The sequence below is a fragment of the Orbicella faveolata genome, unplaced genomic scaffold (assembly GCF_042242905.1).
Source record: "Orbicella faveolata isolate gen_17 unplaced genomic scaffold, um_ofav_v1 contig_24, whole genome shotgun sequence".
Taxonomy (NCBI): domain Eukaryota; kingdom Metazoa; phylum Cnidaria; class Anthozoa; order Scleractinia; family Merulinidae; genus Orbicella; species Orbicella faveolata.
In genome coordinates this window covers 19,763,527-19,789,726 of record NW_028301552.1, presented here as the reverse complement: position 1 = coordinate 19,789,726, position 26,200 = coordinate 19,763,527, and the positions used below count along the sequence as shown (strand labels likewise).

The following is a 26,200-nucleotide window of genomic DNA, read 5'->3' as shown; positions in this document are numbered from 1 at the left end:
AGTTTTATTGTTTCCATTTTTTTAGAACGCACATGTTTTAACGAGTTTTTATAACTCCTAAATGTTGCGTGGGTAAATAAAGGATTGTCGATGTTGTTAAGAAGAAATCGTAGCGAGTAAAATATGATCTGAAATATTTGAAGAAGAGAACCATACCGAACATTCCGAAGAATGTCATTCCGGGTAATATAATAATCCGTTAAAATCAGGCGAGCTAAATATATGAAGTTTTAAAAACCAAGTATTTGAAAAATGAAATTCGCAAGAGTGCAGAAATCGTTAGGTCTCAACTTTGTACACAATTCAACAAAGTTCACTAAGTAACGGTTATGCCCTACAGAAACGCATAATTGTAATAGTTCAGGCTCTAAGGTAGGATTAGCCATACCAAAATTTAGCAAAGAACTCTGATGATATAACTTTAACTAAGTATGCCGGCGAAAACCCCTTATCTGCAGACACAAAAAAGCAATCCCTCCTTGAAGAGTTCATAAATCCAGGTATTTCTTCAAGAAAGGCAAGCCAATTACATGTCAAGTACGATACCTCAGGTAAAAAGAGAAACAACATTATAAAACCTAGGTTGTCACTTAATCACCACCATTTCCCTTAGCCTTTTGTATGTTGACTGCCACTCTAAAGCTTGCAACTGCCAATATACTGAATACTATAGATAAAACCAGTTATAAAAATGTTCCTATAAGATTAAATTTGGAAATACAGTTAACGATAAAGATTAGCGAAAAAACTGAGCAACGACGTTTCGGTGTCATCCTGGCACCATTTTCAAGTTAAAAAATATTTGTGCGAAAAGTAAATTAATTTATACCAATGGTAGAGGTGCGAAATTGAATAAATTAAGATTAAGATAGCTGTTCAATGTTCATGTTCATTCCAATGAGGTGTCAAACACTGGTAATGAGTTCAGTGTCTGTTCAAAGCCTAAACAAATACTTTTGCGCGAATGGAGTCTGACTGTGTGTTAAGGCTCGGTTTCTTCTTGCGAATCCACAACATTTCGTGGATCAAGCAATCGAACTTTCCCTGACATTTCTTTAGGATCTTAAAGTTGTTAGTCAGGTCACCAACTGTATCAACTCGGTGTTCATTTTGAAGGTGTTTTCCGATGGCGGTAAATCGGTGTTCCTCAATGCGCTTGTAAAGATGACGGCTAGTGTAACCGACGTATTCTGCATCACACAGATCACATATATAGTTATAAACAACGCACTGTTGATTGATCAAAGGTGGTTTTGGCTCTTGTACTTTGAGATCATCGCCAATTTTACGGCTTCTGAACACCGGCTGTAGTTTGTGATCAAGTTTATTACTCAAGTCCGAGAGATGTTTCTTTACTATGTCCGCTGATTTCTGGTCTTTAAAAGGCAGGACAATGCGGTAGATATTCTCTGTTGGAGGCGTCGATCTTGTGTCTGGTGACATCACTGAATTAACGAAACGGGTGATGGTGGAGTTCACAAGAGAATCTGAGTACTTGAGGTTAGAAAAGATCAGTTTAAGGCGTTCGCATTCTGTTGAGAATAGTTCCCATGTTGAGGACAAGCGGTAAGCACGGTTTAACATGGTTTTAACTAAAGATCTTTTATAGCGGTTGTCGACATGACTTTGGTGGTGTAAGAGGAGACCAGTGTTTGTGGGTTTACGGTAAACACTTGTTACCAGCTTGCAGCCCTTCTTGCATATTTCAATGCCGACAAATGGTAGCTTACCGTTAGATGCGATCTCCATGGTGAAGGATATGGATGGATGACAGTTGTTCAAAGTCTTCAGAAAGGCTTCTGCGGTTGGTATGTCTTTCATTGTGGCTAGTGTATCATCCACGTAGCGTCTGTAGAAGTCTGGCAACTTGTTCTCGTTTTGTAGCTTTTCCTCGATAGAACAAAGAAAAGTATTGGCCATTAGGGGACCCAAGGGAGAGCCCATCGCTACTCCATCAATTTGTTGGTAGAGTTGACCGTTAAATTGAAATAGCTGGTCCTTTGTTGCTACTGACAACAGTTCAATTAGATCAGCTTTGCTGATGTTTAGATGGTGTGTTTTGTTAAACCAGTTGTCAACAAAAGCTCTATCAGCAAGGATCTCGATGGTTTCTTGTAGTGGGACGTTCGTAAATAGCGAAGAGACATCATAAGATACTAGGATGTCAGATTCGTTGAGGCTCAGATTGCGAATCTCATCAGCGAAGGAAAATGTGTCAGATATTGTGTAGCTGTTGATCGACAGGGGCTTCAGTTTATCGTCGAGCCATCTCGCGAGGGCGAAGTTGTAAGTACTTGTGGCGGATAGAATGGGCCTCATCGCCAGTTTTTCTTTATGAGTCTTTGGCAGACCATAAAGATGGGCGAGTCGTGATCCTTTCGGGCAAACTGAGTCGGCAATCTGTTTTGGGAGAATTTTGCGCACGACAGATTCAAGGTGTTTCTCTTTCTGCAGTAAAGGGTGGTAGTTTTTGAGCGGTCGTCCACGCGTCTTGGGTCTCTCCGAACTTACGGCGGTAAATTTAGCTGTATCGTTGATGGAAGATTCACTCAAAAGGCGAACATATTCTGCCTTATCCATAACAACTACTCCTGTACCTTTATCTGGTTTCGTGATTACGATGTCATCTCTTCGTTTTAGTTGCTCAATAGCTCTTTGTAGCGCTTTCGGTGGTTTGGGGGCTTTGCACTCGATGTAGTTAAGCGCGATCGATCGAAGGGTGGCCGCAGCTAATTCCTTCTTATTGTCGGATAATGAAGGCTCCAGTTGCCAGAAGGCTTTCTCGAAGCTAGCTTGAATGTCCATTGAAGAGATGCGTTGCGGCAAGGAAAACTTCAAACCTCGACACAGAACAAGCTTCTGGAAGAATGAAAGCTTGTAGGAGGAAATGTTCTGGATATGTTTGTCCACATCGTGATCTTTGTTTAGCAGCTTCATGATTTTGTTGATATGGCCGCTCATCATTTTCTCATAGTGCTTTTTGCGGAGGTTAACCATCGTTCTCAGGATGCACATGTATTGGAGCGATGAACAATTCCGGCGTATTTCAACGTAGATTCCGTTAAGTTCCTTCTTCAGTGTCGCATTTTGCTTTACTTTTGCCCTTAGTTCTTCTGCGATGACATTAGTTGAAAATTGCTCGGAAGCCTTTGACCATTTCATATGCTTTGTTTGATCAACTTTGGCGAAGGTAGGAGTTAGTTCGAAATTCTGGCAAAGCTGAAGAAACTCGATGGCTCCATCGCATTGGATTTGTTTCTTGCTGCAGTCTTCAAGTCGCCTGAAGTACTGCAGCTGGTTTTCGCGTTGTAAAATTCTTATAAGATTAAATTTGGAAATACAGTTAACGATAAAGATTAGCGAAAAAACTGAGCAACGACGTTTCGGTGTCATCCTGGCACCATTTTCAAGTTAAAAAATATTTGTGCGAAAAGTCTAATGGCCAATACTTTTCTTTGTTCTATCGAGGAAAAGCTACAAAACGAGAACAAGTTGCCAGACTTCTACAGACGCTACGTGGATGATACACTAGCCACAATGAAAGACATACCAACCGCAGAAGCCTTTCTGAAGACTTTGAACAACTGTCATCCATCCATATCCTTCACCATGGAGATCGCATCTAACGGTAAGCTACCATTTGTCGGCATTGAAATATGCAAGAAGGGCTGCAAGCTGGTAACAAGTGTTTACCGTAAACCCACAAACACTGGTCTCCTCTTACACCACCAAAGTCATGTCGACAACCGCTATAAAAGATCTTTAGTTAAAACCATGTTAAACCGTGCTTACCGCTTGTCCTCAACATGGGAACTATTCTCAACAGAATGCGAACGCCTTAAACTGATCTTTTCTAACCTCAAGTACTCAGATTCTCTTGTGAACTCCACCATCACCCGTTTCGTTAATTCAGTGATGTCACCAGACACAAGATCGACGCCTCCAACAGAGAATATCTACCGCATTGTCCTGCCTTTTAAAGACCAGAAATCAGCGGACATAGTAAAGAAACATCTCTCGGACTTGAGTAATAAACTTGATCACAAACTACAGCCGGTGTTCAGAAGCCGTAAAATTGGCGATGATCTCAAAGTACAAGAGCCAAAACCACCTTTGATCAATCAACAGTGCGTTGTTTATAACTATATATGTGATCTGTGTGATGCAGAATACGTCGGTTACACTAGCCGTCATCTTTACAAGCGCATTGAGGAACACCGATTTACCGCCATCGGAAAACACCTTCAAAATGAACACCGAGTTGATACAGTTGGTGACCTGACTAACAACTTTAAGATCCTAAAGAAATGTCAGGGAAAGTTCGATTGCTTGATCCACGAAATGTTGTGGATTCGCAAGAAGAAACCGAGCCTTAACACACAGTCAGACTCCATTCGCGCAAAAGTATTTGTTTAGGCTTTGAACAGACACTGAACTCATTACCAGTGTTTGACACCTCATTGGAATGAACATGAACATTGAACAGCTATCTTAATCTTAATTTATTCAATTTCGCACCTCTACCATTGGTATAAATTAATTTACTTTTCGCACAAATATTTTTTAACTTGAAAATGGTGCCAGGATGACACCGAAACGTCGTTGCTCAGTTTTTTCGCTAATCTTTATCGTTAACTGTATAAAAATGTTAAAACCAAAAATAAATACTTGCCTTCGCGACGCGTGGGAAAATGGCTTTTATTTCGCTACCCATTAAATATTGGTGATAGTCTCGATTTCCGTAGCAAACAATTCCAAGTATCAAAAGGAATAAGACAAAGAACGTCAACGACTTGAATGCTGACATGGTTTTAGCTTCATTTTCTCTGTATTTTTTGTACCATTCCAGCTGCATAGGATCTGGCAAAGATCCCCTGAAAAAGTCAGGTGTTTCATCACGCTCTGTTTCCTCCCTTGCTGTCGACCTGGGGAAAATAGTAAAGAGGACTGCTTTGTTAGTCCTCAGTTTCACTCTATTCCGTCAAACCTAATGTCCTATCGTTGATAGCCTTCGTACCTGGCGATATTCCGCTCGCAGCTGCTTCCTTTTCTGTGGCGGAAACACAAGCAGGATATGAAGACATGATTGATCATCGCAGTTATATATACACACAACTTAAGCAGTCGTGAAATTAAAGCCTGAAAAAAAAAAAAAAAAAAGTCAGGCCTGAACGGTATACCCGAATTTTTTCTGGCTTTAATTTCACAACTGCTTAAGTTGTGTGTACAACTGCGATGATCTATCATGTCTTCATGTCTTTCTCCACAGTTCAAATATATGATCTTTCATACATTCACTTGTACGCAAGCAGGATCTCGCCAAATCCCGCCAGCTATGCAAACTAAACCATTAATCACTTTCCAAGATTGTATTTAAGTAACGACCAAGAAGGACAATTGGTCTCCTCTTTTGCTGTACGTTTATGGATCTTCAAGTCCGTCTCATAACGATACAATACGGTCATCATTCCATTCTACTGAAATCTATCTGTATGAACCTCAAAAAAAGACTAGCCCACTGGCAATAACGCAAGCAATCATGCAGACAATCAAGCAAATATAAGCAAGCGAGCAAGCAACATAGCAAGCAAGCAAAAGGGCAATCATGCAACCAACCAACCAACCAACCAACCAATCAATCAATCAATCAATCAATCAATCAATCAATCAATCTAATAAGCAACCTAACAGGCAATCTGCAATCAATCAATTAATCAATCAATCAATCAATCAATCAATCAAGCAATCAAAGATCTGTTAATCGATCGATCAGTCGGTCTGTTAGTCCGTCAATCAGTCATTCAGTCAGTCTGTCAGTCAGTCAGACAGTCAGTCCGTCAGTCAGTCTGTCTGTCTTTCTGTCTATCTGTCTGTCTGTCTGTCAGTCAGTCACTTGGTCAGCCAGTCAGTGAGTCAGTCAGCCAGTCGATCAACCGACTCAGGTGTTCGTATCAATGCAACAGGTACGGTCAGCATTCTACAGCAAATAAAAATAATCGTTTTTACTAAATATAATATAAAGTTAAAGATACCTCTTCTTTGATGAGAGTCTTTCTTTTGTCTGTTTTGCTTTTGTTATCAGAACGGCAGCCACAGCTGCTAATACAGTAAGACGCACAGGTTGAATGGCAAAGATGTCAACTGTTATCGACATAAGAATCGATGAAAGCCATTCATCAGCTGTCTCTTTACCCCACATCAGGCTGTAGAAGAATAAAACTGTGGCAGAGGTTATGGCGGTGGCGAAACAAAGAAACCAAGCAACGTAGACAAAGACGTGGTGTAAGGGTTTGTCATCATCATCTGAACCCTGTTCTTCTGTTACTCTATATACCTTGCCACAACACCTGCCGACAGTTGGCTTTGAGTTCTTGAACATTGCAACGATAAGAAAATTGATGGGAGCTATAATCAAACAGCTCTGTAATGTTATTATGATTTGTCTCATCGAAACCTTTAATGGGCCAATTTTGATGGTATTCACTGTACTTTCACCACCCAAGTTGAAAAACATTGCATTTGCAAGCATAGCCGTGAGTACAACGCACAAACAACATGTGACACGTTGTACACGAGTAAAAGAGCTTCCCGGACGTTTGGTAACTGACGACATCCATAAATGACTTTCATAAAGAGTGCCAGAGAGTGTCTTGCGAAAGGCCTCTTGGAACGCAGGTAGTGAATTTGTCCTTTCTACTGAGAGCTTGCGGACAACATTTCCATCATCTTTATCGGGAGAAAACCACTGATTACATATCAAATTCCATTCTTTACTAGTCTCTATTTCCCTGACCATGATATGGTCCAAGAACCAAGAGGGGCTTTCTCCAGAGTTGTCATGCCAGATATAAGCGTGGTGTAGTGTTCCAAGGGATGTTGAGGTGGACATAACGTACCTGTTAACACTGCCGCGGGAAAGGAGAACTCGTGGAGGATCAAGGTCTCGACACACTGTGATTGGTCCACTATTACCAGAACTGCCATAAAACACCATGGTAACCTTGGCTGTGGTTCCACTGTCTGGCCACACACCAGTACTGATTGTAACCTCGTACTGATGGGAAATGAGGTCCCCTGCCGAATCCAGTGCAATCCTGGGACCAAGCTAGTTAAAAGGACAACTGATTAGAGCCGTTTTCACATGACTTTAAAATTCAATTAGCATTTGGTTTACTTTTGTATAAGAACATGTACACTGCTCGATTGGCTTAGGAAAACTCGCACCACTCTGTCTTCCAATCAGAAGTAAATCTAAAACGAATCGCGACTCGCATGCACACGTTTTCCCGCTCTTCGCGTGAGCTCTTTGGATTTGCTCTTAGCTTTGATTGATTCACGGGATTATTTGTGTCCTTTGTGATTGGCCAGAGTTGTTATTTTGGTTTTGGTTTTACGGCTCTCAATTGAAAACCGATCTAAGGAGTCCTAGTTATTCTTTACTTTGTAAAGTGCTATCGAATGTGGGTTTTGAAAATGACTGAAACGTGTCAAAAGTTGGCATCTTCTAGTAAAATCCAACACGATAACAGGTTACTAATTATGGATATTTTTCAGGTTTTTTAACACCTACCTTGGCTTGATCTCTCCTGTCTGCTCTCTTGGCGAGAATGATAGCAATAACATACAACAAAAAGACGAAAATGATTGTGAGGAGAACACCAAAATTACCAGTCTCATCAAGGCGACTGAGCTCTTTGAATACAGTGTCCATATCAATAGGGTTCGGTGCTACCAGAAGTCCTCCACCGAATGATGTCAGATGGTTACAGAGACAGAGGAGACGATGATTCGTGGATTGAGGTCCAACCTGCAACGATGGGGATGATTGTAAGAAACTGAGTATCGTATCTGCAGCACACCAAAGCTGTGTTATTATGGTGCTACACCCTCAGATTAGCAGTATGTCTTTCGGGGACGTCATAATTGCTGTTGATGGTTACAGATTTACAGGCTTGTGTCATGGTATGCTAATTACTGGAATGAACGTTAAGTTTGTCGCGTTTGTCCTTATTTTTACCGTTTTTTGAACACTGAATTCATTTTACTGTAGTGTTCGTCAATCGTTGTGCAAAAATACAAGTAAGCGTGACCCCAAAGCCCTAAAAGAGGAAACATACTCTAAACTTTGTCTTTTAAAGTCTAAGTTCTTAACAATAAGCCACACCAGTACCTTGCATCCTTCTGTCAGCCATTTTTGTTGGTCATGTGACCAAAATCGACAGCTCAGCTCTTCATTTGCAATCGTGTAGTTCAAGTCCACACGCAGATCATACTCTGGGATAGGGCCTGGTTCATATACTCCTAGAGGAGGTGGAGGGTCCTTCGTCTCGACGCATGACCGTTTCTGTCTGCTAGTACTGAAACAAGACCTCCTGCTACGATGGGAATGGTTACCAGAAGAATTCCCTGAGTAAAGGATCCCTAAATAATACACTCCAGGCTTTTTGAGAACTTCATTTGTTATAAGCAGCTGGTGTGGATGACGAGTGCAATTGTAATCTTCCTTGTCATCCATAACTGAGTTTCTGATGCATGACGAAAAGTCTGGGATAGTGAAATTCTTGTCATGTTCTTCTACTGATGGTCTGCTTCCATATCTTACAAAAACGCTCAAACTTTCTTTCGCCGTTATAGTTATCAGAAAAGAGGTTTGTTCGTGAATCATGTGAAGTTTGTGATATCGAGCCTCTCCTGGCGTGAGAAATGATGTGTCTCCAGCGTCAGATTCGTTATCAGCTGATTGCTGGTCAACTGGAATACCTAACTGTATGTCCGATGTAAGGTTTTGTACTTTAAGGACTTCGCCTGACTCCCCTCTCAATTCAATTGCAAGAACACGTGATGTGATGTGATCTGCACTGGAATCCCAGTAATAATAGTTGATCGGTGATGAAATTACCTGGGAGGAAAGTACCATCAATGTATTCATTGTGATTTTGACACGTGAAACAAAGGTCCCATAGAAAGAAATATGCTAGTCTTTTTGGCCATCATGCGTGAAGCACATGTATATTACGGAGTGTCGTTATCATATTATATTCCCACCAACGGGCACTGCAGACTTGTAGTCTTGTAAATAGAAATAACATGTCGGGAAATCACAACTAATCAAAACGGTGACTTTGGTGAAGACTGGGAAACAACAGTTTGCTGATTTTTGTTCCCCCATAGCAACAAATTTAATGTGTATAGGAGACTGTTATTGATGTTATAAAATAATCATGAAATACTTGTTTAGAACCCAAAGATTACCGGTTGACCCTTTATTGAGCACGAAGCTGTTCAACTCAAGATCACTCGACACAAGTCCATCGAGCGGTAGTGAAGGGATTTAAACAACGTCCCAAGGATTGAACTGTTTTCTCTTTTTTTTTTCAATTCGGTTTGGACGTAAGAAGTTATTGTCGGTCGTCTTACGTGGTTGTGGACCACCTATTTTCATGGTTGAGCTTCGCCAGGAAATGACGTTTCAGATAGTTCAGTCTAAGTATTCTTGTCAAAAGTGACTATGAAGTGCCCAACATACATGTGTAACATTACCTCGATATCGACGAAGTCCCCTGCACCTGTTAACGTCTCTCTCATGTCGGCTGAGTCGGGTAACTGAAGGGAACCTGTTTCTAAGGTCAGCAAAGAACCAGCCACCTCCTCAGGATCTAGTCTTACCACCAATGCGTCCAAGGCTTCTGTCCGTATAATAGTGGGTTCCTCGTTAACGACTTTCCTCTTGGTCACAGTCCTCAAAATGTTCCGAATAATTTCCAAGCCCGTCTTAAGAGAAAAGTTGTAAATAAATCGCAGTTAAAACTGAGTGCTCCGTTAATGGCCAAGAGAAAATGGTAAGTTATTCAGATACTAAGAGGTGATTAAACTAGGTGAAATAAACATTGAAGTTTCAAGGATCCGGTTTACTTCAGTTGATTGTTGTTCGAGTGGCGGCCTATCTCTGGAAAAAAGGAAGCGACAAAAGAATAAGAAATTGCAGTGGAAGAGAAAAAGTCAACGGCAAGACAGCATCAACGAGAACAACAACAACAGCAGCAGCGGTACTGGATACATACATGTGACTGATGTGTAGAGGATATTACACGGCAGCGTAAAGATATGAATTTTAATTTCGAGTGGTAAAAACAATATTTTACGAACGAGCGCAGGGAGGGAGTAACGTATTGTTTTTAAACACGAAAAAATGAAATTCCTATGATCAAGCCACTATGTAATGGTCTTTTTTATATAGACAAACGGACTGTTAACTCAAACAACGGTAAAAAAAAAAAAAAAAAACGGGAAATGACGTCATCAACATCCCGACTGGTGAGGATATGAAAAATACTCCACTCTGTTCCCGGATGTAGTTTCGTATGAATTTTACGAAGTGGTGTATTTTCCAGTAGAACACTCGTGTCTATGTAATAAACCCTGGTATCTATTAAAACAACCCCAACTTACAGCTATATTCACATGGTCGGAGTCTCTACCACCTCCATCGCCACTCGAGGAAGCCTGGAGCTGCTTTCCTACAGCGTAAACTAAATTACTCTCGGCCATCTGATAATAAGGTTCATCCATAGCATCTCCTCGAGCAGTAATCGTAGCAAACAAGTTCGTCATATTCTGCAGCATCCCCATCATCAGTTGCTGCCAAACGATACCCATGGTTAGAATCAAGAGACCATGATCTAACAGTACACATCCCGTGTCCAATGATAATCTTTTTAAGTCTATTTTACGTTTGACCTCGCGCTAAAATTAGTTCATTGGAAGAGGCCCACGTATGGGGAATGTGTGCTCATGGATCGTTGTCGCTTGTTAGAACATATTGATGAAAATAATTGTTCTCCTTATTCCTGTTCTTAGTTTTGGAACTTTTTATTCCATCTATTTCATTATTAGACGAAATATATAAACAATCGCCTCCATTTGGCGCGAAAATATGCTCGGATATTTCACGGTCCGCGGACATAATCTGTTTCTAGAAACGAATAGTTTTCAGAAAGCAAAGCAAGAAAAACTGAGAGCTTCGAGGATTTTTCGAAGGATTTTATTTTATTCCCAGTGTATTTAGCCCTACTGATGCTATTACTATAACTGTGAATTAGAAAATCCTAAATGGTGGAGACTGCTCAGCTGACTATTTGAATTAGTGTGACCGAAGACATGAACTCGGGAACTCACTTCAAAAAATCTATGTACTAGTTAGTTCTCGAGTTATATGGGTTTCCAAAAAGCGACCGTTGCAAAACTCATACACTGACTGGAAACAATGGATTTTGGTTTTAAGGGTTAGCTCTAAGGTCAGGCTTCAGGAAGAAAGTTAGGTTTAAGCTTAGTAGTTAGGTTATGGCTTTTAGGGTTGACGATTTTCCTTAGTTAGGGCTAAGGTTAGTCTGCAGTAATCAGTCTGCATTTTACATTGATGACGGCCCCGAATTCAAGACAAGCACCGAAATCTTGGCCATGTTTCAACAAGAGACTTGGTACGAGGGGTGCTTGTCGACTTAATGGTTAATCGGAGTTTACACAGATGAATAAGAAAATAAGCCAAGGTAGAAAACAACATGCTGGTCGGTATAATTCTTCGCATTGTGAACAATAATGAGGGATAAACGACTAACCAGAACATCCGGTCTGACTTCTTCTGGATCATCCATCACCAATGACATAACGGAAGACAGCTGTATAATTCTTGTCAGGTCTCGGACTTCTATCTTGCTCAACACTGTTATGATGAAGCTTTTGATCTAGAAAAGTAAAACAGAGCTGATGTTGGTCAAAATGTCTTTTGAATATAGATGATCATCTGACGAATGCTGCGACCGATTTACGTAGGTCCGCAGAGAGAGGGATCGGTGTTGTGCTTCTGGTAAGCTGGCAATGTGGCACAGCAAAGTGTCATACTCAAGCAACAAGCTATCAGAGACTATCAGTTACGCTACGGGGAGATTATCACACGGGATAAACATTAGCGCGTAACAGTTATCGGGTGCAAACATTAGTTTTGCATTATAGCACAGTCGGCGTAAAGTAAACCTTCGCTGGGCTGTTGTTAGCAAACAGTACTAGTCTGTAAAAGCTATACCAATATCAAGCAACTCTGAAGGGTTCAAATGGCGCGTCTCCACAATGTTCTGTCAAGGGAACTTAAATTCTTAAAATAAATCCCGATATTTTTCTGGCTGTCTGATAACCGTTCCCGCACGAAGGTAAAAGGATTAACGGTGTGCGTAAACGGCAGGAAATAATGTAATTTAATGTAAACGCCTACTAATCCCAGTGCCCTAAATGGGACGAATCCGGAAAAATTAACAACTTCAGAAAATATCCCCAAGTGAAAACGTAGTGCCAATAATTCAGCGGGAAAATGGAATTTTGCAGGAAACTTTCCAGATTGACTCAAGCGAGGTGTGGTCTTCATTTATGTTACAAATCAAAATCGTTAGATTTGTTGTTCTAACGCAACTAAATATACCTTGTCTCCGATTTTCCTACCTCGATCCTCTCTTCTTTGCTTATTACATCTTCCTGTAGTTGCAAGGATTTCAAAAGAGCAATAGCCAACTGGATGGGTCTTTGCAAATCCGCTCTAGCAATAAGTTTGGCGAAAGGGTCTTCTAAAAGACGGCGTATTTCAGCTGACGCTTCTTGAGTACTCATAGAAGGCCAAGGCAAAACCTGCAAGTTAAAACCAATAAACAATTAGATTATGAGCACCTGGTGTCTATATGAGGTGATAGTTGCTGAGGCCGAAAGTAATCTAATTGTTTTAGTAGAATTTAACAGAAATTTGCTTCAGATAACAGTTTTCTATTATTTCTCGTTTAGAATTTAACTTCACCCAAAGAAACATCGCACGGACTGATTTGTCATTTGAAATTTGCAGTTATGAACGCACGCTCATCAGTTTTTCGATTGCAAACGATGAGAGAACCAATCAGATTCGCGGATTTAAAATAGAACACAGCTGAGTGGCTACTAGTGGTGGTTAGTCAGTAACTTACCTTCACCTTTATCGAGGTATTAGCCCTTGAACCAATGGAACTTGTAACTACGGTCTCGATTGTCAAAGTATAATTTTCCATAGGATCACCTGGCGGTAAAATAACTTCTACCACAGTAGAGTATCGATAAGATAAAATGGTACTCAGGCCATCTGCTAGAGGAAGAACAAGCTCGTAAAGAAGTGGCGCGTTTGCGTCGTACCAGTTGGTGCAGGAAAGAGTGAAGGCTGTGCCAACAGCCACTCCTGATGAAGTGTTTGCGGTGCATGTCCCATCAGCAGGAATAGTGCTGGTTTTGAAAAGCCATACAGCAAAACCATTAGAATCTTCACCATTTACGTTTTCTAAATAAACAATTAGGCGGTAATCTCGGCCTGCAATTAGCGTGTTAGGATTGATAACCAAATTGCTAGTATTAAGCGAAGTTCCTGTGATGGTCTGCATTTGATGAACTTCTGACCATGACGAATCCGGTGGATGTTTTTGTGAGAATAACGACCACTGATATTTCAGCTCAGTACTTTCCTTGAAACAAGGAGAATTTGTACAGTTTGAGAACAGAACCACCCTGACTGCTGGAATGACCTCTGACCCGCAATTCATGATACAGCTGCAAAGTAAAAATAATACACACAGTTCAAGCTTGTGACCAAAAAAGCTCAAAAAGATATTTTTCAATGTTGCTATTTATAGTGGTCAGTGCGCTTAGCTACACCCAGCTAGTTCACAGTCATGCCACTTAAACGGAAAGAGACAAATGTATCAATTAAACATTATAGGCTTGAAAATCCCAACTGGCGGGAGGCAGACCAGTTGGCATTTACAAGCATGACCAAGGAGTTGAGCTAGGGTCTACTGAGAACCAACACAAGCTCAGTGTTCAGAGCGGGACTTAAGCCCACGACCTCGGGATTTCAAGTCCAGCGCCCTAACCACTCGGCCACGCTGCCTCCTCAAACGTTAGTTTACGCTTCTTTGAAATTTTGAGAGATTGTCTCTCGACGTGTAAGTTCATTGGAAACCTTTTAGCGATCCAGGATCAGCTAGCGTGCAACGAAATGCGAAAAAAAGAAATAAATAATAAATAATAAATCTTGGAATAGACCAAGTTATGCTTACCTGTGGAATTTTCGTTCTTAAGAATATGAACCTAAGAACACCTGGTTATTAAATGAATATGCAACTATTTAAATTTAAAGACACAACAATGAATGACATCAACAACGACATCTGTCAGACGCTTTCGTGAACAAAGGAAGAATCATAAGTATGTAAGCATTTAAATCTACTTACTTTATTTCGACATAGAGAGGTTCCCCGGCGACAATATGCATTCGTTGCACAAAACTGTTGCTCATCTTACTTGCAGTAAATACTGTAAGCTTGATATCGTAGAACTGGTTGACTTGCATTGGGCTGGTGTCCAAAAGCACGATTCTTCCCGTATCTTCTAAAGCTTGCTTTCCTGTTCCGAAACAGCCTATACTATAGCTAGATGCGTTGACGTCATAGAATTGTTCACCTTTTCTCTTACATGACCATGAAAATGTCATACCACCATAATTTCCTGGCCCAAGATCTACATCACGGGACTGGGACCCGTCCAAATGTATGAGGGAATTGTGTTTCCTTGAGACTTCTGGTCCGCCTGCAATAAGTGCAACGGGTGGGGAAGGCAGCACTTCCACGAAACCGTAATCAAGAAAATAGAAGTCTTGGAACTGAACAATATACTCAACCAAATAAATTCCAAGCGCGAGGGATGTTGTGTCGCTCCATTCTGAATCGAAGCCAACTGTTATGGAATGCGCTTTTCCTACACTAAACGGCAGCGATGTCACAGTGGAAACTTTCCATTCTAAGCTCACTGTACTGCAATTTGTATCGAGTTCTGCCATAAAGATGTATCTGTCCAGTTTTGTAAGTTTTGTTGATGTGTTAACGTTTTTATCGATATTCAGGATTCTGGCGATGGATCCAAAGACGCAAGATGAATTATCTGAAATAATAATAAAAAGAAGCAATGCTGGAGTGGTTATAAAAGAGACCATGTGAAGAGAATCAGTGCGAACAATGTGTTGTAAAATCAAAGAGATTGAACCTGTATTAGATTGACAAAGATTAGATTTAGAGGGGAAATCGCCGGTTTTTCATGCGGGTCTTCCATCCTGCTCGAAGTGGATTGGAGCTGTTGGTTCTTCTAAGGGAGGAGACCAGAGAATACCCCTCGGAGGGGTGTCTGGAAAACCCGAACAGCGAATAGTCGCGAATAGCGAACAGCGAATAGTCCCAAATAGCGAATAGCGTATAGTACGAATGGTGCGAATAGTCTCGAATAGCGCGAATAGTGGCGCCACTATTCGCACTTTTCGAGACTATTCGTACTATTCGGGACTGTTCACTATTCGCTATTCGCGACTATTCGCTATTCGGGTTTTCCAGACATCCCCCTCGGAGCAAGGTGAGAACTAACAACAAACTCAACCCACATATGGCACCGGGCCGGAATCGGGGGTGGAACTGAACATGAGCCACAGCTATGCCATTGATTATATTTGAAAAATTTACTACATAGACAAAAATGTTGGCACGAAAAGATGGTAAGGATAACTATGATTACGGCGAAAAGAAGATCTAAAACAAACTATTAGAAAGTCTATTGTAATATGGGCTTGGCTATTCTTTCGAAGGCAAAAATGGAAATTGAAGTTTCAGTATGGAAACGTGTATTTAGTTTGTTGTAAGTAGCACTGAAAGAAAAAAGCCAATACCTTTGTCATTCGTGATGTTCAAACAAAAGAAAGATCCGTCGCCATTTATGCAGGTCTCGCCATTAAGGCAGGATTTCAGGTCAGACGCACATTCGTCGATATCTGAAAGCAAACACAAACAAGTTGGCATGTCGTCTCGCTTAGAAAATTTATATTCCACGTAGTTTACGATCGGCTTTGCACCAGATGCCTAATATACAACAAGTATAGCAATTTTCCACAGTGTAAGAGCTTTTGTACATATTCTGGGCGTACCTTGTGGCAATTTACACACCTGAGCAGACGAAACCATTGCCTGCAGTGCCACTGTAACACGAGCAAGTGTAAGATCCCTGTGTATTGGTGCACTTTGCAAGATGGGAACAATTGTGATTGCCTGTTTGACACTCATCCTGGTCTGAAAATAAGACAGAAATAATTGTTACATATATGCTAGTTGCTTCATTAGAACCAAACACATCTTCTTTTTCTGTCCTACAGGCTCTTTCCTCTTTTGGGTACTGTATCCTTGTTTCCTTGGTGTTTGCTCTTTGGTTAATGTTTTAAGCTCTCTTTGCTTTTCATGGTCCCATCCAAGCCTTTCAAATACGCGGCTCAAATTATCTGTAGTATATGTGCCACATGGACCTGTGAATCTTCTCAGTTTGTATTTTCTTTTGTTTGTCTCCACTTGACTTAATAACCCCCTTTCCCTTGCTTTTAAGAGCAGTTAATACAATAAAATATTACTTATATACCGGCAGATGAACAGTTCAAACTGAGAACGATCCTCTTAGGTCCCAGATTTTAATATCAGGTTAAAAGGGACAACAATAAGTTGACCAGTGCGTGAGCATCTGGGAATTCTTGGCTCTTGGTCAGAGTTTATTTTAAAAAGCTTTGTAGTTAGCCTACGATGCAGGCATCGTTTTGGAACGGAACGCTCGACAAACCAGGTTTTCGACGCTACCATCTTGGATTGTAATTGGATACTTGACCACCTCATTCCTACTCCCACGGCAAATTTCCCCTCGTCCCAACCCTCCAAATCGAAGATGGCGGCCTAATACGAAAATGTGCACTTGCGCGCCCAAAACACGCCTGCATTGCAGGCTACTTTGGAATCAAATGGCACTGAGCATGACTGAGATCGTCCGCAAAGGATGAGTGAGTGGATCACGACACAGAGAAAAGACTTCAAAGACGCACAGGCACTAAAACGATTAATACTTCTGTGTTCTTGCGACCAAGTGGGATTTTCCTCGAATCTCCACTCACGGTACAGGTACGTGTATGTAGTTTACTCTGATGTCTATTCAATTTTAAACAATCGATATCTACTCTACCGGTTGTCTTTACGGTCAGCCATGGACTGAGTGGGCCATCACCCTTTGAGTTATATCCTGACATCTTTATTTCATACACTGCGTTTTCAGACAGATTAGGAATGCTGGTCTCCAGAACAAAGGGCGGCACTGTTATTCGTTTCCATGAGCTTGATCCAGTAAGTCGGTAACGGATCTTGTAATACAGTAGTATTCCATTGACTTCGTCAGGGGGAATAGCCTCCCATCTCAACTGAATCTCGTCGAAACTGCTGCTGATACTCTCAACATTCAAAGGAGGAGATGAAGGAACTAAAAGTGAAGGCAATGTTTGTTACCATTATCTCAGTTAATTAATGTTCTTCGCTTATTCGGCTTATGTTCTGCTGGGATGTCCTTTTTTAAATTCAAGAATTAAAAATGCTTGCTCAATGGCATGGCTTTTTTAAACTCATGAAGGTAGAACCATTCAGACCTATCTGCTACCCCATGTTTTGCAAGATATTAACCGAGGAAACAGGAAAACCATCATACCAATTAACAGTGAAAGGATATGAACTCTAAGAATAATCTTTAAGAATATATAGGTAACTGGTATCCAAAGAGATGTTCTATTGTCTTGTTTTTTCTCCTTGTTTCATGTACAGATTTAAAATAAGAATTTACCTTTGTTTTTAAATCCTTTCTTTAAGAGCGAAGAAGGTGCCTTTTACACCTTCTTTGCATCATCATAAGCACTGGCTGTTAATGACATTTAAGCCACAAATCTGTAACTGGGTTGCGACATTTCCAAGTCACGTTCAAGGCAGGGGGGATCCAACGACAGACAGGGTTACAATATCAAGTGCTCGAATGCCAGGCTTCCTGCATTTTACTTAGATCTGAAGCTGACTTCCGCCTAGTTTGTTAAAATTTCAGCCATCGAAACATCTCTTTTCCGAGTCACCCTTATCCAGATAATCACATTCGACTAACAAAAAATTAGAATAGCCCTAAGAAGTATGATATATTGTACATTAATAGTTTACTAGGGTCCATAAGTAAAGTTTATAGAGTCCAAATTTTCTCCCAGACACGCCCAGGTCGACATGCTGCTGGATTTTAGGATTCTTTTTGCGGTATAGGGTGCGATACGGTTTTCACCATATTAAGATCTTCTCTATTTTTTAAATATCTTACTTCGTTTAACAGTGATTTGTACCGACATAAATACTCCATTGTTAAATTGTAAAAATTAATCGTAGATTACCATCTTCGTCCGTCTTGACATAAAACGGTGCACTAAACGGTCCTTGTCCCCTTGAAGAAACTGCCGACGCCTGGACGCTGTAATTTGTGAATTCCTCCAGATCGGTCAAGTTAACCACTGACTGATCTTGTTGGAGGAATCGATCAATGCTTGGTGATAGAGGTTCATCAGCCCGTTGATAACGGACGAAGTATCCTCTAAGTGTACCATGAGCAAATTGAGAAGGAAGAGGCAGAAGGGTCACTTGGATGCTTGTTGAATTTAACATCACCGCTGTCAAATTGGGTGATATACTAGGAACTTAAGAAAATAGTAACACGATTAGATAACACGTGATGCTTATTCAAACTTTTTGCTTTGTTATTGCTTTATACAGGCTCTAAAACGGCATGCACGTTTTTCGATAGCATACAGGAGTCACCACAGCCATTTTTCTAAAACAAAGGGGTTAGTCTATAATAAAAACAAAGCATTTTGCTGAGTTGAAGGGCAAATGAAACGCGTAGCTATTTGAGGGGGACATGGGGGGTTCTGAACACCGCAACACCGCAAAAAAAAAATTAACTAACACCTCATCACCGCAAGAAAGTCAACGAAACACCGTCACCGCAACAGGTATTTTTAGCGTCATGATTCGTTGATCTACACGTAAAGTAATACTTTTATACCTCAACAATTTTCCACAAAATAAACACAGCACAACGCTCAGTTCATTGCGCATATCTCGATACTGCTGATGCCTGTTAATCAGTTTTCTTGCTCTTGGGAAGAAACCTTGCAGGAAGCTAGGAAGCGGACGAAGAAAAAAGAAAGGAGCGTCGAGAGATGGCCTTTACTCCAGATCCCTCTCTTCTTTTACATGTACTTCACTCACTTTTCTTGGTGTACAAACCCTCTGACTGAAGCCCTGTCTTGACTGAAAGTATTGCTTTCCGGAGCTAGCTGCGTTTGCTTTCGATATCGATAATCGTTTGAAATAATAGAAGGTCAAGAAAGTCGCAGGACCTTGGAGCGGTTATAGACCGGTATCAGAATGACCTCTAGACGAAGCCGAATAGCAAAAGGAAAAAAAAAAGTAAACGTGTGTAATTTACAAAGCTTCCTTAGCTTAGCAAATCTTCTTTCTTCCCTGCCGACGCGACATCTGGATATATTTTGTGGCCGGTAGTTTTCGCCACCTTTTCCTTTTTTCGTAGAAAAAAGCTGCGCAGTCAATAATACATCATATTCTGCCTTGGCGCTTCCAGAATTTCCAGGATTGTTTCTAAACACTGAGCTCCGGCTGGCAGAGGTCGAGTTACTTGTCAAGTTACGTATAAAAGAAAACAACTTCGGATTGGCAGCCGAAGTATATTGAAGATTGACTAGACAGTGATGGTTTGTAATTTGTTACAAATTATTAACCTCAATGGTACGTGTTTGTCATAAATTAGCATGGATTAACGAAGTTTACATGCTAAATTTAGGTCAAATTTAGGTTTGAGAAAGATAAATCAAAAAACCCCAACACCGCAAACCATTTCATTCCACCGAACACTGCAGCGTGAAAAACACAAATATCGCACACCCTAGGGTTTGAGATCACCGCAACACCGCAAGTTGAGATTTTATTCACTGCATCACCGCATTAAAGAAAAAACATCAACACCGCAACACCGTAAATCCCCATGTCCCCCTCTTATCAACTTAAAATTTATAAAGGTAAATTAACCTCCGTAAAGCGACGAAAGGCTTAACCTCGAAACGTCAGCTTCAACTTCAGGTTGATAAATAGCCAAGTGTTAATCTTGCTAACAAAGTTTGCTAAGTCTGCTTGCGGGTGATTGTTTTCGTTCCTTAATAGTATGCAAAAACATGATTTATCTTCCACTAGGCATTTTAGTGTGGTTAATAAATGATTTAAGATGAAAAAATAGTTGTGAAAAAATAGTTGTGATCAGCTATTATCTGAACACGTTCTCGCTAAATTGCATCGCCCTTGAGGCCCTCGATTGAACTCCGACACGCTTTTGTAAACTGTGTCGTGAATGTGGAGAATTAACGTGAATCTTGCCGAACAGAGCTCAGAGAACACAAATATTGACATCCGTGTGAGTAAGCGATCGATCAAGTAAGCTAGTGAGGAGACAGATTTCTCCCAGCTGAGAAGAAAAACGCGTTAATTCCTAAGTGAAAGAGGGGTATTGTGTTACTCGCTCGCCGATAGAGCTTCAAAGCAGGATCTCGACAGCGTCTCGAGTGGGAAACAACGAACTAATCCACAAACACAGTCAGCACTTTCGACCATGTGCTTTCTTGTTTATTACACTTATACCGCAAGGGCTTATGGGAGTTACAACTCTAGGGGGATTATGGGTCACGACCCTCACACTCTCCTCCCCTTAAAAAAATGTGCTCTGTGACATTTCAAAACTAAACTGCTCACAATATCTCTGAGTCCTACAAATCCTACACGTAATACTGTTGGTAGACATAAATCGACTTCCCATCTGTGGGTTGCGCAGGTCCACAGAATGCACGATAAACAGCTAATCTTCAAGTTATCACACTTTGCAAAAGTGTGGACAGAAGTCCTTGTTCCTTCCATGATAGCACAAAGTATTTATAATGTCAATGCAGACATGTTCACTTGGTCCTATTTTTCGCTAAACAACAAAGATAAAAAAAAATGTTCTCATGCAGTGTCTTAGTAATGGTTTAGATATCCTCCTAGACTGTTCTAGTGATTACCAGCTAACTGGGTACAAAGGCATAGTTGGGAATCCATACTGTGGACAGTACCAAAGTGGTTGGTGGTGAGGTGCCATACCTAGCCACATTGGAGGCAGATTTGGTGCAGCTGAAACCATATGCATGTTAGTAGTTACTCCTGGATAGAATGAAGGCTGGCCAGGGACATCATACGTCATACGGACAGGTGGTCTTCTGATTCGTGGCTGTCGGGTTTCGACGGGTTGAGATCTAGGAGACTGGGACTGCTCAGGTTCTACATGAGGTGTGTACTCATTCTGCAAGTCATTACCAGGTAGCTCAGGTTCTACTTCCAGTAAGTGACCAGCAGTACCATCGGTAGCCACAGAATCCTGGTTACTTAACTCTTCTGTTTCTGGGTGTTCAACAGTGTTACTCGGATGTTCGACCTGCAGTTGGTCAGGTGTGAAGGATGGGATGTCTTCATCATCGTCTGCCTGACTGACTGTGCACGTTGGTCGATTCAACTGCTTACTGAGCTGTGACGAAGGCTTCTGATTCCGTTGTCTAGCACTGTCTTTATCCCCGGGTCCTACATCAGCCTTTTCCACTGGCAAGTATGTACAAGGTAACAGTAAGTTGCGGTGCAGCACTCTTCTTTGTCCCAGACTCGGATCGGACTTCGTATACTGGGGTGTCTTGACCTTTTTGTTCTACGACGATATACACTTCATTTTCCCAATACGATCTCAGCTTTCCTGGACCTCCTCGTTCACTCATGTTTCGGACAAGCACTCTATCACCCGGTTCCAACACAATCCTACGCACCTTCTTGTCATACTGGGCCTTCCCATGCTGGGCATTCCGCTCTGCAGTTTCTGAGGCAATCTTGTACGCCTCTAACATGGCATTTCTCCACTTCTTGACATACTCTGGGTAGGAACTAAACCCACTGGGAGGCTTAAGATTGAAAATCAGATCAATGGGAAGGCGTGGGGCTCTCCCGAACAGTAGGAAGAATGGTGCGTAACCCGTGGCATCATTCTTTGTACAGTTGTACGCATGTACCACTTTATTCAGATGATCGCGCCATCTTGACTTGTGTTTTTCGGGCAGAGTCCGGAGCATGGATAGGAGTGTCCTATTGAATCATTCTACTTGTCCATTTCCTTGCGGATGATACGGTGTTGTTCTAGAGTGACGGGCTCCAATAAGTTTGTCCAAGTTGTAAAACAGTTTATTTTCAAATTCACCGCCTTGATCATGGTGGATTGCTTCTGGAAGTCCAAACCGCAAAATGAAGTCATTGTATATCTTTTCTGCAGCTGTTTTCGCAGACTTGTCTTTGGTTGCATAAGCCTGAACGTATCGCGTGAAATGATCCATAACAACCAAAATGTATTCATAACCCCCTGTACTTGCTTCAAGGTGGAGAAAATCCACTGATACCATCTGAAAGGGCGCTGTGGTAATGATGGGTTGCAATGGCTCTCGTTGTTTCATTGCAGGTGGTTTTTGTTTCAAACATCGACAGACTTTAGTAACATAGTGTGTTATGTCTTCCTTCATATTGGGCCAGTAGAACCGTGACTTAGCCAGGTCAAATACTCTTTCTACGCCTAAGTGGTCCATGTCTTCATGGAGTTCTCTAAAGATGGTCAGGCGAAGCTGCCGGGCTAACACAACTTGTTGATTCAGGCTCGTTTTACGGTACAAGATATTGTCACTTCCTAAAGATAGTTTGTTCCACTCAAGTAACATCCGCTGAACTTCACTTGATTCACCTTTATTCTCCTTTACTGAGGGACGTTTTCCTGTCTTAACAAGATGCACAACTCTACTTATCACAGGGTCTAATGCTTGAACTTGCCTAAGGTCAACGTGCTGCTGTATGCTTGGACTGTTGTAGTCATCATCAATGGCAGTTACTGAATCTGTCAGGGCTGTTAACCATGGAAGATCGCCTTGGTTTGAAATCGTACAGAACAGATGGCAGCTTGTACAACCTCAGAGCTACTTCCTTGACAACATGTTTGGATGTAGTCCTCAATGTTTAACGGCAGTGGTGACAATGCGTCAGCATCATTATTGGACTTCCCAGGACGGTATTTGATTTGAAACCTGTAATCTGTTTATTCTCCAACCCAGCGTAGACTTGTCGCATTCAGCTTGGCCGAAGTTAGTGCGTATGTCAAAGGGTTGTTGTCAGTATATACTGTGAACTCAGGCGCGTAGTACAGGTAGTCGCGAAACTGCCCTGTAATTGCCCATTTTAGAGCAAGAAATTCTAATTTTCCAGTATGGAGATGGTAGTTTTTTTCAGCTGGTGTGAGAGTACACGATGCATATGCGATGACTCTGATTTTTCCATCTTGGCGCTGATAGAGAACTTTTCCAAGACCATCCTTGCAGGCGTCTGTGTGGACAGGCTATAATTGGTGGTGTGGTGAGATATCCAATCCGTTCATTTAACGATTGCCGATGTGTTTCAGTCCACCTAATTGGTGTTCCAGATGGTAGTTGGCCATTCTTTTTGTCTGGAGACCTTCTAGTGGTATTCTTGGGTGTGACCCCTTGTGAAGGTGTATTCAACAGTTCATACAAGGGCTTAGCAAGCCTGGCAAAATTTGGGATATAACGACGATAGTAACCCAGGAATCCAACCAACTGTCTCACTTCACCAATTGTTGATGGCTCTTTTTCGGCAAGGCTGGTGACAGCAGTTATTCCACTGGGATCAACTCTGTAACCATCCCTTGAAACAATACGCCCCAGAAAACAAACTTCTCTTCGGAACAGTTTACATTTGCGCGGTTTGAGTTTGATACCCTGTTGTCGAAGTCGGCGCAGTACCTTTCGTACATTTTCAACATGTTCCTCAAACGATTTACTGAACACAATGACATCGTCCAAGTATGGGATGGCTATTTCGTCTCTTAATTCTCCAACACAATATTCCATATACCTTTGAAAATTTGCAGGTGCGTTCGTTAGGCCAAAGGTTATACGCACCCACTCGTACAGACCCCATGGAGTAATAAAAGCGGTGTACGGTCGGCTCTTTGGTGAAATAAACCCCTGATGGTAGGCCTTTCCCTGATCTAACACCGTGAACCAAGAGATCCCACCTAAACTGTGCAAAGTTTCTTGGATCCTTGGGATCGGGTGTCGGTCAGGAGTGGTACGACGGTTTAATTCTCTATAGTCCACACAGACGTAAAGTTCCATCTTTTTCTTCTGACGCACACTACTGGAGATGAATATGATGACCGTGATTTTGTGATGAACTGCTTGTTGAGTAGATCTTCAATGTAGTGTTTCACTTCTTGATAAAGGGGCCGTGGGATTGAGACATAATTTCTCTGGACTGGTGTACTGTCTGACAAGTCAATATCCATCTGAAGGTCTTCTATACACCCAATATCATCATCATTCTTTGCAAATGATGCAGCTTCCTCTTTCAACATCTTCTGGACTACTTCCTGCTGTTGCATGGTTAGACCGGTCATATCAACTTCAGGGGTAGCGGCGTCTGACTCGGTATTTCCTTCTCTAATACCCGTACTTAAGTCATCAGCAAATTGAGATTCAGGTTCTTTACTATCACTGTCGAGGCTAATTTAACTTCCATAGGTGTAACAGATTTTATGAGTGGCAATCTACCCAGCAAGGTAAGGTGCGGAAGAGTAATATTGTGATCACTTGTGTTGTGAACTTCGATGTCAACTCGGGACACAGATCCTTTCTTAACAGTCTTCAATGTTTCATGTATCTTAAGTCCTGTTGGCCACTGAGACAGCTCATCAGGTTCAAACAGCACAGGTAAATTTGTCAACACGGGACTGGTGTTTGCCCTACATGACACTTTCACTGCTTGGCCACGTGGGATGACAGTGTCTCTGTTTGGCGTCCGTACACCACACAGGTAGTCATCATCTGAGGCTTGAATGAGATTAATCAAGGCTTCCAACTGACTTTCACCACCATCTACAAATGCTGCTTTGAGGGAACTCAGGATACCAAATCCTGAGGGTGATTCTCCTTCTTGACTATCCATTTTCACTAACTCTTCAATACCATTATAGCCCAGTATCGGCATTTCTAAACGATCAACAGTAACAAGAAGTGGAACATGAACTTCTTGCCCTTCCTTTGTCGGTGATGGAAGTCTTACTCTCACGTCTGCCCAACCAATGAAAGGAATCTTGGTTCCGTTTGCGGCTGTGAGATCAAGTCCAACATTAATCAGTTCTGAAATGTCTTTCACTGCTGTTCCTGGAAGCGTTTCCTCCAACATTGCCTGCGTCATTATTGACACCTGGGTCCCAGTGTCCCAAAGAGCTGATACTTCGGACTCGTTCAAGAGACACTTAACGGTGCACTTTCTTCCAACTAGGTTAACAATCTTCGCATGTTGTGTCGGTGTCAGGTGGCTCACAAATGCCGTCTCAGTGGATTTGGGGTTCTCCCTTTGAGTTAGCACCTTTATAGCCTGGCATATATTCTTGTGGTTCGGCCATTGTCCCTTTTGGCATCTCCGAGAACAGTACCATACCACCTGGCATTGGGAACAGCGCTGATATAGGACTTGCATTTCTACTCGGCCACAGCAGTTACATTGGTGGGACGTATGTGAGGCGTCGGCTACTTCTGGTCCCGCACAAGCAGCCGGTTTCCGTTTAACGGCCGCTGTCCAGACAACTCACCAAAACGGCAACCAATGGCGTAGTGACTATCACTTCCACATTTGAAGCAATGATCACACCATTGCTCTCCCTTTGCAAGGCACTTTGAACACTTTGGTGGGCGCGGTCTCACTTCGCGTCTTCCTTGTCCTCTTCCGCTGCTCCATCTGTTTCTTCTTCCTTGTTCGGGCTGGGGGTTGTATCAGACCTAGCCTTACCCTCGGTCGTAAGTGCTTCCACTGCAGCCTTGAGTTCTTAAAGTTCTGTTTTAGTACAGTCGGTTGACTTGGGGTCCTCTTTTGGGGTCGCTACTTTACCGGGAGGTACTTTAGTTGGTTCTGGTGATTCCTGACTGATCTGAGACACTGTAGGTGATTTGCCTTTCGATTGGTTCTTCAGTTTCTTTATCCTTTCTTCCTCAGCTGAGACTGCGACGTTGAGCTGATGAATTAATTCCTCATCCTCAACCAATGGATTGCTTAAGAATGGGCGGAGCTTAGTT

The 26,200-nt window shown here is 41.8% G+C and overlaps 3 protein-coding genes across 3 annotated transcripts in view; all 3 read right to left on the bottom strand.

Moving 5' to 3' along the window:
- Positions 1-710: 710 nt before the first annotated feature.
- LOC149110804 (uncharacterized) lies at positions 711-3,393 on the bottom strand. The gene has a single exon (XM_089291157.1). It carries the CDS (start codon positions 3,391-3,393, stop codon positions 943-945), a length of 2,451 nt encoding a protein of 816 aa, XP_089147283.1. The 3' UTR covers positions 711-942.
- A 1,245-nt stretch (positions 3,394-4,638) lies between these two features.
- Positions 4,639-26,200, bottom strand: part of LOC149110802 (uncharacterized) — a 44,688-nt gene continuing 23,126 nt past the window's right edge. The window contains exons 12-20 of the mRNA XM_089292332.1: positions 12,999-13,266; positions 12,490-12,672; positions 11,616-11,741; positions 10,462-10,638; positions 9,541-9,771; positions 8,171-8,899; positions 7,571-7,807; positions 6,033-7,105; positions 4,639-4,925 (exon numbers count right to left, since the gene is read on the bottom strand). Coding sequence (XP_089148458.1) covers positions 4,649-4,925; positions 6,033-7,105; positions 7,571-7,807; positions 8,171-8,899; positions 9,541-9,771; positions 10,462-10,638; positions 11,616-11,741; positions 12,490-12,672; positions 12,999-13,266 — 3,301 coding nt within the window. The 3' untranslated portion in view covers positions 4,639-4,648. The remainder of the gene's footprint in view (positions 4,926-6,032; positions 7,106-7,570; positions 7,808-8,170; positions 8,900-9,540; positions 9,772-10,461; positions 10,639-11,615; positions 11,742-12,489; positions 12,673-12,998; positions 13,267-26,200) is intronic.
- On the bottom strand, positions 16,036-17,158 carry LOC149110803 (uncharacterized). Its single transcript, XM_089291271.1, has 2 exons — positions 17,095-17,158; positions 16,036-16,166 (listed from the first exon to the last, which is right to left on the bottom strand). Exons 1-2 carry the CDS (start codon positions 17,156-17,158, stop codon positions 16,036-16,038), a joined length of 195 nt encoding a protein of 64 aa, XP_089147397.1.